This window comes from Stegodyphus dumicola, chromosome 8 (genome assembly GCF_044657685.1).
Source record: "Stegodyphus dumicola isolate Sdum_Otavi_A_Nest chromosome 8, ASM4465768v1".
Classification (NCBI taxonomy): Eukaryota; Metazoa; Arthropoda; class Arachnida; order Araneae; family Eresidae; genus Stegodyphus; species Stegodyphus dumicola.
The window spans coordinates 128684790-128700941 of NC_140775.1; the positions used below are offsets into that span (position 1 = coordinate 128684790).

At 32.2% G+C, this 16152-nt stretch overlaps 1 protein-coding gene across 4 annotated transcripts in view; it reads right to left on the reverse strand.

Annotated features, from left to right (window-relative positions):
• The window catches only part of LOC118198534 (FGFR1 oncogene partner 2 homolog), a 79737-nt gene that overhangs the window by 25319 nt on the left and 38266 nt on the right, over positions 1 to 16152 (reverse strand). For 2 of the 4 annotated variants that reach the window (XM_035370230.2, XM_035370228.2), the window contains 2 exons: positions 1875 to 2016; positions 387 to 635 (listed from right to left, as the gene is read on the reverse strand). In XM_035370230.2, coding sequence (XP_035226121.1) covers positions 387 to 635; positions 1875 to 2009 — 384 coding nt within the window. In that variant the 5' untranslated portion in view covers positions 2010 to 2016. Of the gene's footprint in view, positions 1 to 386; positions 636 to 1874; positions 2017 to 2227; positions 2382 to 16152 lie in introns of those variants that run through there. The other 2 variants (XM_035370231.2, XM_085822399.1) reach the window with 2 other exon arrangements.

Genomic DNA, 16152 nt, shown 5'->3' on the forward strand with positions numbered 1-16152 from the left:
ATTATATTGAAGAAGAGAATGAGGTCATTCTCTTCTTCAATATTATTTTATTTCCTTAGTTATCAATGACGATAAATTTACAGGATCTTCTCAAAAAAGCTTCTATGTTCCTAAAACCAGATACTTAATTTTTAAATAGTTAATACAGAGAAATTAATATCAATTCATCATGATATAATAAAAAAAATTCAAGCATTGGTTCTGAACATTTTATGGCTCGCAGTACAGCATGCTGTTATTCATAGCACATTTCACTTCACATTTTTTCTCTATTATACTTTTGTTTTCTGACCACACAGATACAAAATTTTACAGCATGCTAATGTGCTATAGCACATCCATTGATAACTACTTATTTAAAGTAATTAATATATTAGAAACAATACCTGGGAAGAGTCCCTCTGAACCCAAGCTTGTTCTGCCATAGCAGTTTCAGCAATGTGCTTTATTTGTTGTCTGTACTTGTTCATTATGAGTTCTAGAGCAGACTGATGTTCTTCTAACATTGCTTTTAACTCCCTGTTTTCTTGCTGAAGTTCTCGTATATGACGATTTTCTTGCTGTATATTTAGGATAAGTGCTGATCGAGGTCTTTGATGAGCCAAAGCATTTAATTTTTCAACTTCTTCATGGTACTAAAAGGATCCAAACTGAAAAATTATATAGGAATATATGACCATAAAAAACTTGATACTTACATACTATCCCATCGACTATGGAAGTTGGCTACAATCAAATCATGAAATTCAGCAAAGATTCTGCAAAAATTTTGGCAAATGTTCCTGTGGAATTCTGAAGGAATTAACACCTCTAGATTTAATAAACAATTAATATTCAGGTTGTTTTGTTTTTATACTAATTAAAACAGCTTTGGTCAATTTCTGCTATTCTGTTAGGTCCTCTGATTTTTACTGAATGCTCTGTTTAGAACACTATGAGTACAAACTTCCCATAGATTGTTCCGATCTATTATTGTATTGTTGATTACATTCAGCTAATAATGTTCTGTTCATCAATAGTTCTAAGTAGACTCCAAATTTTAATAAATCTTTTCAAAATGCAAGAAAATAAATATGACAAACAGTTAATTTATATCCTTGTTCATAAAAACAAAAGATGGTTTGTTAATAATTTATTGGGGTTAAATCAAACGAAAATGCACGTTACGTATGTGTTGTTACATCATGGTTATCCATGACTGATGCAAAATCATGCCACATAGCCACCATTTCATGGTCGAACAGATAATATGCGAGTACCAAAAATTATTTCTTTACACAATATATATTCTTTAAAATTTAATTTAAACACCTCTGTTTTTGTGTTTGATACATCAGAAAATAAAAACACTTTTCTATATTTTGAAATAGCTACTTTCAATATAACCTTCAAATTTCATTCAAGACAGAATTATATACAAAAAATTGTTAAAAGAAATTCCTCTAATCCTTTAAATGAAGGAAATTATACAAAAAAAAATGTATGAAAAATGAATTGATTTGGAAATTTACATGTAATAAAACACAGCAGATAAAATTTAAAGTATGTCAGAAATAGATACCAAGGCTCCATGCCTCTTATTCATATTTTTTTAAAGATCTTCCTATTTTACACAGATAATGTACACTTAAAATATATTGCTTTAAATGTAACCAATATGCATAATATAAAAAATTTACATAGCCATGCACAGAGTACATATCCTTAAAAAAAAAAAAAAAAAGAAAAGAAAAGAAAAGAAAAGAAAAAAGAAGAAAAGAAAAGAAAAAAAAAAAAAAAAAGAAAGAAACTAGCATAAAATAAATTTATCACAATGTTATTTCACATAAATAAATTTAAATTATAAAATATGTATGCAGTACATATCAACTAACTTGTTTCATTGTTTCTACATTGTTGTTCAATGTCTGTGCTTGTGAAATAAGGGAATCAGCAGAGTTGTCATGCTCTCGTAGACGTGTAACAAGCCGTTTTGCATCATTTAGGAGCTGCTGAACTGTAACAGACATATTGCAACTAAGAAAGGAAAATAAGAATTACTTTTCACATAACAGTATAAATAAAATGATTAATTAAACATATTAATCAGAAATTTTAATGAATTATTCTATAACAAACAAAACAATGTATCCCTTTTATTAGGTACTTTCATCACCACAGTTTCACTATTTATTTATATTTCATTTCATAAACTAAGCAACATTAATATATACATATATAAACGCACACTTATAAAATAAAAATTAAGTGACTGAAGAGGATGAAGAAATGATCAATGCCGGAGAAAGGATTTTCACAGCCCGATGCAATTACTTCAATACCTAGAATCTGCCACCCAGTTATTGCCTATTATTTTACAAATTTTGCCGCTCAGTGTGGTTGTACCTGCTGCAAATGCTCTGGTGCCAGCCCTGAAAACAATACACATTATATGCAACAGTAAAAAAATACACTTTAATTTAGAACAAAATGATGCCAAAAAGGTAAATATTGTAATATAACTTCAACACGTTTTTTTTTTAACTTTTTCCAGTATTCTCAATTTTATTTATTGGCTCTTAAAAACCTTCATCATCAGTTCTTACTATTTTTGAATCCTACTACTATTACCAAAATGGCACAATAGAAATTAGATTATTTACAATTACTTTTAATAGTTTCCCAGATTTTCAATTTAGAATTTTTTTTTATTTGAAAGATTAAAAGACATGAGCATTAATAGATTTTACATAATTTGGTACTGTTTTCAAGACCTGTGCTTATTTGTTTTTTGATGCATAAGCATATTTATGCTTTTGTAATGGATTTTTTATGTTTATGGGTTTGTTATTTAGCTGTATTGACTTCTTTGGGGACCATGAACCAGTTATGTCTGCCACTATATATTATATACTTATTTTTTCTATAAAAAAAATTTTAAAAATATTTAAAAAAAGAATTTTTTAATCACACTGCCAATTTATATTATATGCTATGGTGACATACACTGTTTTAGAACTTGGCTTTTACATTTTATATGTCACTCAGCAAATTTGAAGTGATTTTTGATTTTCCATAATTTCTATCACTTTTTATGTACAGTTTTCATCTACATTTGTTACTCGTTCTTCAATTTTCACTATTTTGTAAATCACACAGGGAAAGGATGGATAACTTTAAACATTATCTTGGCATCATTGATTGATTATATTGTTATTAATAATGTAGATAGGATGTAGCTGGTGCATACCCAGTCCAACACTTCTTTTCTTGACAAATCATTTTCAAAGCAGACATGCAGCATTAATTAAAACATGCACCTAACCCAATGTTAAACAATTACATTTATGCTTTTTACATTTCTATTATGGATTTGAAATAAGAATAAGCAAAAAGCATTCTAGAAGGACAGAAAAGCTGAGAAGAAATCTGTTGATTTCAATATAGCAATGGTTTACAAAGGACATTAGAAATGTATAGACCAGTTAACCTCGTTTGCCTCACACACCTCATTTACCACTGCTAGATCACTCTCTCCCCGCCCTCCATTCCAATATTCAAAAAACATATACATTTGTTTACATTTAGATTTTTTTAAAAACTTTTTATAAATTAAACAGAATTAAGGATAGAAAATGTTAACACCAAAATTCGAATAAACAAGTTTTTTTTTATATTAATATTTTAAAACTAAATACACAAGACTGACTGCATCCCCTCTTGAAATTATGGAATTTCCTCCTGGGGAATAATTGACCCCTGCCAACACCTTCTTAACACAAGCCTCCCTACTAAAGGCTCGTAGTTTAGTGACGTCACAAACTGTTGGCTATCTCGATGGGGTGCGAAAGATAGCCTCTTTGGCCGACAGCCATCCAGATGGCATGAGCAAGTTAGGGAAATCATGAGAGGATGTACTAATGAACCAAAGCATTGTTTCAATAGATTTAATGTCTGCTTAATTTAATCTTGATATTTTTTTCGTTTTGCATTATGCCTTTAAAGTGTTGTCTGCCGTTATGCCAAAGATATTATAATGATGGCCCTAAAGCAGCACCTTTTGACTAATGCCTACCATCTAAGCAAAAATTGAAACCTTTAGTATCACCACTACAAAGTACTACTACCACCACCTCTCTTGAACAAAGCTCGGATAACAGAAATCTATGAGTGTTAGAGAAAAAACTCAATCAGGATGTTGGGGTTTTAATTTTCGAATTTAATAGTTAAAAATACTTTGCTTCTTTGCGTACCACCTATTTTTCTCTTGCGTACCACCAGTTGAGAACCCTGCATTAAAGAGCCAGTACAGTACATCCGTAATCCGGACGTCCATTATCCGGACTTCAAAGCCACAAACATACGCATGTGCGTTTGATGCGCGCGTCCTCTGCGCACGCGTGTAAAGCCAGTAAAGCATTTACCCACGCACACTTCCAATAGTGAAGAAAGTAACAGAGAACGTTATTGAAAACGAAAAAATTTCGATTGACAAGTTAGTCGGTATTCTCGACACAGCAATTACAGGACTTGAGCAGTGAAACTTTGTAACTGAACAAGAAAGTATGTCTGTTTATAAAATTAAAGAGAAAGTATTAGCACAAAAAATGAAGCAACTTAAACAACTTACATTGATAGAAATGTTTACTAAAGTAAACAAATAAATATTAAGCTTTTTTTGTAAATTTTGATACCCTTTAGATCATAATTGCTCTTTATTTCATGAATTACAGTTTCATATTTTTAATTTTATAATTTCTGCATGCCATCTTACCAGATTTAAATTGATGATCCATAATCTGGAAAAACCCTTAATCTGGAATCGCCAAAGTCCCGATGAGTCCGGATTATGGACTCTATACTGTATATACATTTCCTAAACATGATGTATACCACGAGAAAATTTTACAATTTCGAAGTATTCTAGGGTAAGTTAAGCCTAACTTGAAATTTAAATTTATTAAGGCATTTGCTTCCGTATTTATTTAAAAGAATGGATAAGTTAATATTAAGGAATTTCATTTCAATATACCACTGTGTATAATATTGTGTAAAGTAATCACTATTGACTTAAATGCTAAATATTCACTTAATTTTTTTAATTTGCAATTTTTTACTTTTTGTTAATTTTATAACTTGGAACTTTTAACTTCATACGCATATAGCAGAAAATGAAAGTATTTAATTTAATATTTAATGCATTTTTATACTATAAGTTTTGTAAAGACTGTGAAAGGAATACATATGCTTTTTTTTAATTGTAATATAAAGTGCATAGTTTTGTATAAAATAAGAAATAAATTAAATTCCCAATTCATGAAAATTGAAATATTATTAAACCTTATGCCACTGTTACTAAGAATCCTTTTCTCCCCCTCGCCCAGAGTGGGAAATAAAGACACATATGTTTGATATTACCCGTTTTGTTAAAAAATAAATTGCATTACAGGAAATCTTACTTATGGTTACACGGAATAATAAAGCAAAGAGTCTGTCTGTGTGTGTGTCTTTTGTTCACGCTGCGTGTAAGCTAATAGACTCATGGCTACGAAATTTGGTACATAAGTGAATCTAGACAAAAGCCACTGCACCTCGAAGCAATTTTTTTGAAATTCGAATTCGAATTTTTTTTATGTTTTGTGACGAAATCGCGTCATTTTGAGACATAATGAGCTATAGGAAAGCGAGATTTTACTCTATGCACTCCATTTTCCATTGTCACGAAATGTAGACACTTAGCTAGTTTTCGAGCTTAAAATAAATTTCGTGTTTCAATAAATCGATTAAATACGAATTTATTTAACAAAGTGAGCTTAACGGGATTTTCAACGGGATTTTTTCTAAAAAAGTTTATGTTTAAAAGTGTACAGTTTCTTTTTCTTTGATTTTTGGACACGTTAAACTTTCATCCTTGCGACTGCTTTTATAAAAAGAATTTAGGAAAAATGGTAATATTTTGTATTTAAAAAAAATTTTTAAATGAAGCTCCCGAGTACACTTCTCACATCTCACATCTTTAAAAATGTGATTTCGGCAACAATTTTCCTTTCTTATTGTTGTTGATAGATTTTTGATGAAATCGCATCATTTTGAATAGTTTCATTCTTTTAGAAATATGGGTTTGGCAACAATTTTTCATCGTATTTCTTATGTCACTGTTTTTAAGAGATTGGCATATTTCATTGTCATTTTTTATATATATAATACATTTTTATTGATGTTTTTTATAAAGTTGTTCTGCAGAGTAAAATAGTGCGCGGAATTTTTTGTTTTTTGAGTTTCTTTCATGTTATTTTTTGCTTACTTCACTGTATGTAAGATACTGAAAAGTTTTGCATGATTTTTTTTCTTCAACGGAAAGTTGGTTAATTTTTTTTATTAGGATAATTAATATTTGTATTAAGTGATATAGCTTATTTCATTGTAATTTTTGGTGCTACTTTGGTAGACGGCTGCACAGATTTTGGCAATTTTTCTTTTGGCCAGTAATACGACTTATAACTAATAACGGCAACTAATAACAACTAATAATTTATACAACTAATAACTTATCCAGCAATGGTAAACCCATTGCCGGATAAGTTATTTATGGTAACCGATACTTTGTTGTCCTTTTATTTAAAAAATAATGCGTTTTATTATGCATTAATTTCGCGTTTTAAATATTATTTATGGCTTCTAAATATTAAAAATCAATTTAATTTTGCATTTTTATTTGAAATAAAAACTTTGTTGTTTATAATATTTTATATAATTTTATGTTGTGGATGATGTAATCATTGATGTCACCTTACTTAAAAAGTAATTGGTTTTATTAATATCTATAAATTTAATCTAATGTTTTAAACATTATCTATGGCTGTTAAATATTAAAATACAATTTAATTTTGCATTTGTTTTAAAAATGATTTTATTATGAATGATTATTTAAATAATTTTAATTCTATGCGTAATGTAATCAGCTCCCTGATTGGTTACTGAATATTTGTGCATTACCGCGCCATTTTAAAATTTTATTATTCATCTCTTCGAATTCCTCAGATTTCAAATGGAATGGATATGTCCGTTTCGAAGATTAATGTTGTTATTGGTAATTACCAAGAATTATTCGTATTGGAATAAAAAAATTGCCCTTTGAGACCTTATTTTGCCAACTTGGCTTTCCTAATCAAAGATTTATTTATAAATTGTTAATAGCATCAGAGGAAATTTATTTTAAATTTTTGGAGAAAACCTCGCTAATTGCTTCTCCAATGAAGTGCGAGAGATGTGGATCACAGATGAAGATCGTTTTTTTCCCCTGGTACTTATCAATACACAACAGGTAAAATACTTTAAAAAATGTAAGTACATAATTTTCTTTTATTTTATAATTGTATACTTCAACTTTTATTAAAAAATTAATACGTTTTCAAAAATTCCTAAGATATTTATTTCCACATATGTTTTAATGTTAAATAATTAAATCCTTTAAAACTTATTTTAAAGTATTTAAGTAATATTTTAATTCTTTTAAACGTTGGTATGATGTTTTTAATTCAATATTCAATTTAAGCAGTATTTTAATCCAATTAAATGCTGGCGCAATGTTTTTATAGTGGTGTCTTTATTCTTTTATATGAAAGTAATAATTTAACCTTACTTTAGCATTTTATACTCTTAGTAAATGTATTTATTTACATTTGCCAGCCATCTTAAAAAACAATGTTTTCAACAAAAAATTCATTCATTACTTTTAACGATATTTATTTTTTTAAAGTTTCTAATACTTTACTATATGCATAAAATACGTAAAAACAGCATTTTTCAAGATGGCTGATGACTATCAAAACCGCGCCAACAATTGCGCCAATGGAAATCGCCAAAAATTAATTTAATTAAGTCAATTTTACATTTGCCGGATTTAGGTCTGTGAATTATATTTCCATGAGAAAGATTTTCAGCATGTTTCTGAGAAATACGATGAAAAAATGGGGAAGAAAATAGATGTTCCATTAAAACAAGTATGTTTGAAAGGAAATGCTGTTCCCTCAACTTTCAGTGCTTGTCCCAAATATTTGTCTTCAACAAAATTATTTTGTAAAGAAGCACTGAAGAGAGAAGGGAAAATGAGCAACTATTTTCATTTAATGTTATTTTATATGAAAAATCTACAATTTAAATGTAATAAAAACAAGCACATTTTGAAAATGTTATTAAAATACTTGGTAAAATGACAGCAGAAGGGAAAAAAAATCGTGAATTTCATTATTGGTGGAGGGAAGGATGGAGTGTTAATGCAAGGGATGTCCGGTATCCTATTATGTCATAGCACTTTTCCTGACTTAATTAAACTCTACAACGTACACTCTGGTAATGGGGATTGGAAACCTCAGCTAATACCTTGCTATTTACTAAAAACAAGAAAGAACTGTAATACAATTTGTGTATATATGTGTATATAGAGTAAGTTTCTTTAATGGAAACTTTTGTGCTTATAAATCTGCCCTGCTAAAATTTAAAAGCTTCTAATATCCTTAAAAATATTTCTATATATCCTTCCAATATACTTTTTATGCAATTAAGTGACTTGAATATTATTAGTATGGAGGGAAATTCTAACTTTTCATTAATGTTACTTATTAAAAGCCAACCATTACTTTAAAGTAGGGGTCTTCAACCTATCGTGCCCGAGGGCCACATCAAAAATTCAGAAAGATCTGCGTGCCACATGTCTGTCAAAAAATAGTGTAATCAGGAGATTTATATAAAATAGGAAGGTTTGTTTTGCAAGACTACAATTGATTCTAAGCAAAAAGATAGTGTTACAGATTTGTATATATATATATACATTGGTTCCAAAAAGTCAAATGGAAATCTAATTAAAATGTTTAATTAATTATGAAAAAAAAGTATGATGATCGCACAGAACAATGTTAAAAAAATGCACTTACGAAAAAAAAGGGGGGAAAAACTTTACCCTTACTGACGGGAGATGGTAGTTACTTTAGTTTCAATGTGAAATTTGACATTGTTTTTGCTTGATTAAAGCTTCAATATCAGGTTTAATCTGTGTTGCTGCAATTCGTAAAGTTTCCTCCAAATGTCTGTCTCTCAGCCGTGTTCTTGTTTTTGATTTTAGGATTTTCATTTTACTAAAAACCTGTTCACATATACACTCAAGAGCCAAAACATTATGACCAGCCCTACATTTTGCGATGAACATGCCTGGATGACGTAAGAGGCACGTGATCAGGTGGAAGTGGTATTTAACTGCTGCTGGAGAGTTTGAAGAATCATTATTTCACTTACTTCTGTGTGTGATGGGAAAGGCTGCGGATCTAAGCGACTTTGATAGAGGGCAGATTGTAATGGCTCGAAGGCTCGGAACAAGTATTTCTGAAACTGCACGACTCGTGGGTTGTTCGCGATCTACAGTTGTTAGTATGTATGAAAAGTGGATGAATGTTGGTGAAACCAGCACTAGACAACATGGTGTTGAACATCCACACGCTATCAAAGAAAAAGGTCATCAGAGACTGTCTCGCATGATGAAGCAAAACCGGAGCCAGACAGTGGCTCAGCTGACAGTCGAATACAATGCAGGGCTAAGTAGAAAGGTATAGAAGCACACTGTTGGATATGGGGCTACGCAGCAAACGTCCCACTCGTGTGCCTTTGCTGACCCAAGCGTCATCGCCAACTGCGCCTGCGCTGGGCCCGGGAACATCGCGACTGGTCCATGGATCAGTGGGAGAAAGTTGCCTGGTCAGATGAATCACGGTTTGTCATTCATCATGCCGATGGCCGTGTCAGGATATGCCGTCTTCCAGGTGAACAGTTGCTCCCTCAATGCACAGTAGGTCATATACAGGCTGGTGGTGGTGGTATAATGCTCTGGGGGACGTTCTCTTGGGCGTCTCTGGGACCCGTGGTTGTGGTAGAGCAGATCATGAATGCTACAGGGTATATGAACATCATTGCGAACCAATTGCACCCTTACATGGCCTCTGTTTTTCCAGCTGGAAATGGAATGTTCCAACAAGACAACGCCCCGTGTCACAAGGCTACAATTGTGTTGGAGTAGTTTCAGGAACATGATGCTGACTTCCAGTTAATGTCCTGGCGGCCTAACTCACCGGATCTCAATCCGATAGAACACATTTGGGATGTCATGGGACGGCAGCTCAGAGGTCAAAGACCACCAATTCGCAATATCTCGGATTTACGTGACTGTTGCTACAACATCTGGTACAATCTGTCTCCAGCCATCTATGAAGGACTTGTGGGCTCAGGGCCAAGGCGAGTTGAAGCTGTGTTGCGTGCCAAAAGTTTCCCAACTCATTATTGACAGGTGGTCATAATGTTTTGGCTCTTGAGTGTATATGTACTGTCAAAGATAGAAAACATGAAGAGTGCATGTTTACAAATGCCTGGATACTTGTCTTCGGTCACGTACTTCAAATAAAAATCAATTAATGTAGGATTTTCAAAAAACTTGCATTTTACTGCAAAGTCTCACACTGTAAATCTTTCAATTCTAAGTGAAGTTCAGGTGTAACACTTCCAACATCTACTGAAAATAGCAAGAAGAAAATTCTCATAAAAATTTCATTTTCACGAAAATCAGAAAATCTGCTTTTGAATTCCTCTTTCAAACTTGAAATGCATTGTACATAATTATTTGAATTCCATGTTGTAGAGTTCTTCACACACTCCATCAATTTTGGAAAGTGAGTGGAATTCTTATTTAGCAACTGACTTTTCCACAGGGTTGTCTCAAAAGCTTTCACAAACTAATAAAAATTATAAACGAGTAGATCTTTTTTCAGTAAGTGGTGGTTTAACTCATTGAGATGACCTGTAACATCGACAAGAAATGCAAAGTCTCTCAACCATTTCTCATCACTGAAATTGTGAATAGATTTCCCTTTAGATTTCCTGAATTATTGAACTGTGCTCTTCAAAGAAAACAGGCGCTGAAGGATCTTTCCTCGGCTCAACCAAAGAACTTCCACATAATACACAACATCACCATATTCAGCATCCAAATAACTCAAGAACTGTTGAAATTGCCTGTGATCAAGTTTTTAAGACCGAATGAAATTAATGACTTACAACAGCTTTCATCACATGTTCAAAGTTTGAGAAGGACTTCTTGCACAAGTTTTCTTGGTGAATGATGCAATGGAAAGTCATCATAGTATTATTTCCATTTGCCTTAACATCAGATTTGAGTATTTTTGTTACTTCTATTTTCTCTCCAGTCATAGATTTGGCACCATTCGTGGTTATAGCAGATATATTACTGAAGTCTAACTCGCATTTATCCAAAGTTTGTGTCAGACTCGAATACAAGTCTATTCCTCATGTTTACCTTTAAGTGCAACGACACTGGCTAATTCCTCTATAATTGAGAAGTCTCTATCAACACCATGAATAAAACTGGTTTTTGTGTAGCATCTGTTGATTTATCCATTGCTGCAGAATAAAACTCAAATGTTCTGGATTTGGATTTTAATTTACTGAATATATCTGTTGCGAGATCCTCTATGTGCCTCGCTACTGTCACACCAGACAAGTTAATATTCGATATGACTTAATGGACAAAGCACATCAGCTGCATTCTGAAGACATTCTTTTACAAATTCTCCTTCAGCAAAGGATTTTCTGTGCTTAGTAATTTTTTCTGTTATCATGTAACTAACACGAACGCTATTTTAAAATTCTTTATTCACTTGCTGAAAATTTAGTTTTGATTTTAATTCACTTGCCTTATCACTTCAAAAATGACCTTCCAATGCAGAATATAGTCAAAAGTCTTTAATCCGGACTTGTTGGGACTTTGGCGATTCTGGATTATTAGTTTTTCCGGATTATAGATCATCAGTTTAAATCTGTTAATATGGCATGCAGAAATTATAAAATTAAAAATATGAAACCCTAATTTATGAAATAAAGAGCAATTATGATCTAAAGGTATCAAAATTTAAAAAAAAAAAAAAAAAAAAAAGAGCTTAATATTTGTTTACTTTATTAAACATTTCTTTCAATGCGCGCATGCGTAAAGCATACATTACGCATAGTCGAAATTAGAAAATTGCAACCAGAAATCTATTTGATGTGTATTCGTGATATTTATAATGACGAGGAATTTGATTTAAATCATATCAAAGACGGAGTACATCAAGATGAAATACTACAATTAGTAAGGAATTATAAGCCGAATAAAATAAAAACATCTGCCCTGAAGATAACGATAGTGCTGACAGATCAACTTCCAGTTCATTGCGCGCCGCGACGTCCCCCCCCCCCCGCGCAGAGCAGCGTAAAATTGATAAACAGATTTCGGAACGGTTAGATAAACAAAGGATATGCCTTTATCCATTTTTTGCAGCAATTCCACTTTTTGTTTGAAACATGCTTTTGCTTTGTAGATAGATCCTCTGGTAGCTCCAGAATCGGAAATTCTTTCTGACATAATCGAAAGTTCAAGCTTACTTTTATAAAATTGCTCTAACAGTCTGCAAAAAATAATAAGCCGGATCCAATTAGAAGATTAAGGAACAATGCGATCTGCAACATTAACTGAAATAGATAATTAGATAATTTTAGCTTAGCTTATACCGTCCGTTATACATTGCGTAAACGGACAGTATAAGCTAAGCTAAAATTATCTAATTATCTACCACTTTTCTTGAAAAAAATCTCACTTTTCCTTCAATTTTCCTTTTTTTGTTATCACGGCTTGTTATTGTGTACTCTTTCAAAGACCATAAATGCTTCTGAATTTTAGAATGTGGAATGAATGTGAGTAACCTAACTTAAAATCAACTGTAGAAAATCTGCTTATCATCGAATCAAAAAATATGTTTACGATCACCATTCCCTTTAATAACTGATTGCAACATTAGGAGAAATTTAATTCTGTTAATTTAATCCCCTTCTCCTCTATAGTAGCGGCATGCTCAAGGTCACCTTTGACAAAGTATTAACGAATGATTGACACCTGTTAGAGATACAAATCTACCCTTTTCATGAAATTGAGATTTTATGCATAGTCAAATTTTTTATTTTTAAAATTACATACAATAAAGTGAAATTTATGAAAAATTCGTCATTTTCAGAAATTTCTATCATAAGTAATATCAGGCATGTCAATAAAATGTTTTAACTATCAAGAATAAGAGGAAAAAGCTGACAAAGCAATTTTTCTTGAAATCAAAATTTCTTAAAATTCTTCAATTTTTCTTCAAATTCACTTTAAAGCATTATTTTAACTGTAAACATATAATATAAGAGTATAAAAATTAATAATATATAATGTATTTTATACATATGGGGAATATGTTTCCAATATTATATCTGTGAATGAATTGAAAATATATATCTTCAGCTCTCTCTCTATATATATATGAAGTAAAAAGAAAAATTATATGTATCTACAAGGTGTGTTTGAAAAGTTCGGCGATTGGTCTCATAATTAAAAAACCGCGCCGGTTAGGGTCTTGCACTCATGCAGACGCAGTGAGAGAAATGTCATCTAGAGCCATCTAACTAGAGCCATCTAATTTTACGACAGATAAGAGGAAGCGCACGCTATGAGCAGTTTAACACAGTCAGTGTGAGAAAGACTGTCGGTGTGACATGGAGCAACGCATAAAGTTTTGCTTCAAGTTAGGCGAAACGGCGACGGTGACACATGACATGTTAATGAAAGTTCACGGTCAGGAAGCAGTGAGTAAAAAGTATGTTTATGAGTGGTTTAAACGCTTTATAGACGGAAAGGAGGATGTCAAAGATGAGCCGCAGTCGGGGCGCCCTACAACAAGCACAACTCCAGACAATGTAGAACGAGTTCGACGGATGCATGCGGCAGATCGACGACTATCTTTAAGAATGATAGCTGGCGAATTGCAGATAAGAATAGACAGTGTGAGCACCATTGTGCACAAACATTTGCATAAACGTAAGATATGAGCCTGGTTTGTACCACACTCATTGTCAAACGAGCAAAAGCAATACCGGATGGAAACCTCTGGAGATTTTATCGACATATGTGACCAGAATCCGCAATTCTTGGAAAAAATAATTACAGGGGATAGGTCGTGGTGATATTAATACAATCCGGAAACCAAGCAGCAATCCACAGCTTGGTGTTCAACGTCATCACCCCCTCCCAAAAAAAGTCGTTTGATACAATCCAGGATCAAGATGTTGTTGATTGTCTTTTTCAACAGTAAGGGTTTGATCCATCATGAATTTGTACCTGCAGCTACAACTGTCAATGTGGAATACTACGAGGGGGTTTTGAAACGGCTGCTGCTACGCACACGCTGGATTTGGCCACATTACCGGAATGCACAGTGGAATCTGCTCTATGACAACAGCCGGCCGCACACTGCTATCCATGTAACCCAATTCCTCGACAGGCACCAGGTTCCAGTTTTGGATCACCCTCCATATTCTCCAGATCTGGCTCCCGCGGACTTCTTCCTGTTTCCCTGCCCCAAAGGAGTTCTGAAAGACCAACACTTTTCGACATTACTGAGATCCAACAACGCATGACAATTCGAGTCATACCGAAAGAAGCAATTGCAGACAGTTTCTAACAATTGTACACCCGATGTCAAAAGTGTATTGTTGCTAATGGTGAATATTTTGAAGGCCAGTAAAGCTATTTTGCTTGTTTCTCTTGTTTCCTTTTTTTTTTTTTTTTTTTTTTTTTATGGTAAAATTCACCGAACTTTTCGAACACACCTTGTATATCATTAGAAGAAACCATTCTTTTAGTAAATCTTTAAAAACACATATTTGTCAGCCACCAGTTTGTGACATCATGATCTGGTGGTTGGGTTTCTGTTTAAAAAGGTGTTGCCCCTGCTGAGAACTACTGGTACGGAGAGTAAGAGAATACAAAATAAGGAAATATTTAAATAGTTATTTAAAGTCTATAATATTAAATTTTATTTTAAAAACATTGAAATTCACCATAATATCTCAATTTATTCCTAACATTGTCAAAAGTTAGTCATACATAACGTTTAATAAAACAAAATTTGCACTACAACAGATAGTTTACATTACTGCTGAGAGTATCACTGAGGTTGTTACATAAATGTGGGTCCTGTAAACTAATTACTACATACAATTAATTTGAAATATAAATTCATTCATTACATAGTCATTGATTCATAATTTGAAATTGTTATTGCTTCTTCTAGAAGATTATGGCAATTTAATTTTTCTGTTAAGCAGCTATAGTGCACTGTGTGCCTAAATTAAGATACAACATAAATAGCAAAAATATTTAAAGAGAGCCTTTGGTTGCATTGTTATGCACAGTTTCTAATTTTAATTCAACTGTTGATAACTGCAAGTCAATAGCTTGTTGTGCTCCGATGTGGATTCTGTGCAGTTCCCCCCCCCACTCATATAGGAGAAAAAACATGCTTAACACTAATATGTAGTTGAGAGAGACAGTAGTCTAATTTTGCTTAAACAAGATTTTGAATTCATCTTGCATGTAGCCGAAACTCTAGTTGTGGTTTTAAAAAGTAATTTTCAGTTTCCTGTGAGACATCAAATGTATGAGGACCTCATATTCCTCTGAGTTTAAGGTGGATAGCTTTTTGTTTACAATGAACACAATCCATTCCAAGTCTTTCAAGTACTTTCTCTTTAGTTTCTTTAATATATATATATATATATATATATAATTTATTTCCTAAACAATATTGATTATATTATCTCCTAAGTTTAATTAAAGTAGAATTATTTTAAAAGAGTGAATTTATACTGGTAAGTTATATTTTGAAAGATGTTTTGAAGTAACTTGAAAGTAAAATGTTAATAATGTTTTAATGGGGACTGGAATTAAATCATCATGAAGAACAAAATTTCAATTCTAAAAAGGAAAAATAAAAATACAAACATGTAATCATTGTCATTGATCGGAAATTAGTTGACTTATCAAGGGGAACAAACCAACTCCCGTTCAATGAACAATAAGTAATAAAAATACGTAAATACGAAGGTGTTTCGTCTTTACTCGAGTTATAAGGTAAAGCCAAACCGGCAATTCTAGTCAAGCCAAATATTTCCGCGAATAGAAGGGATTACGAACCAATGCTGATACTCAAAGAACTTATTCTTATGAAGCATTTTAGCCAATTCAATTTGGAGTAAAAAGCA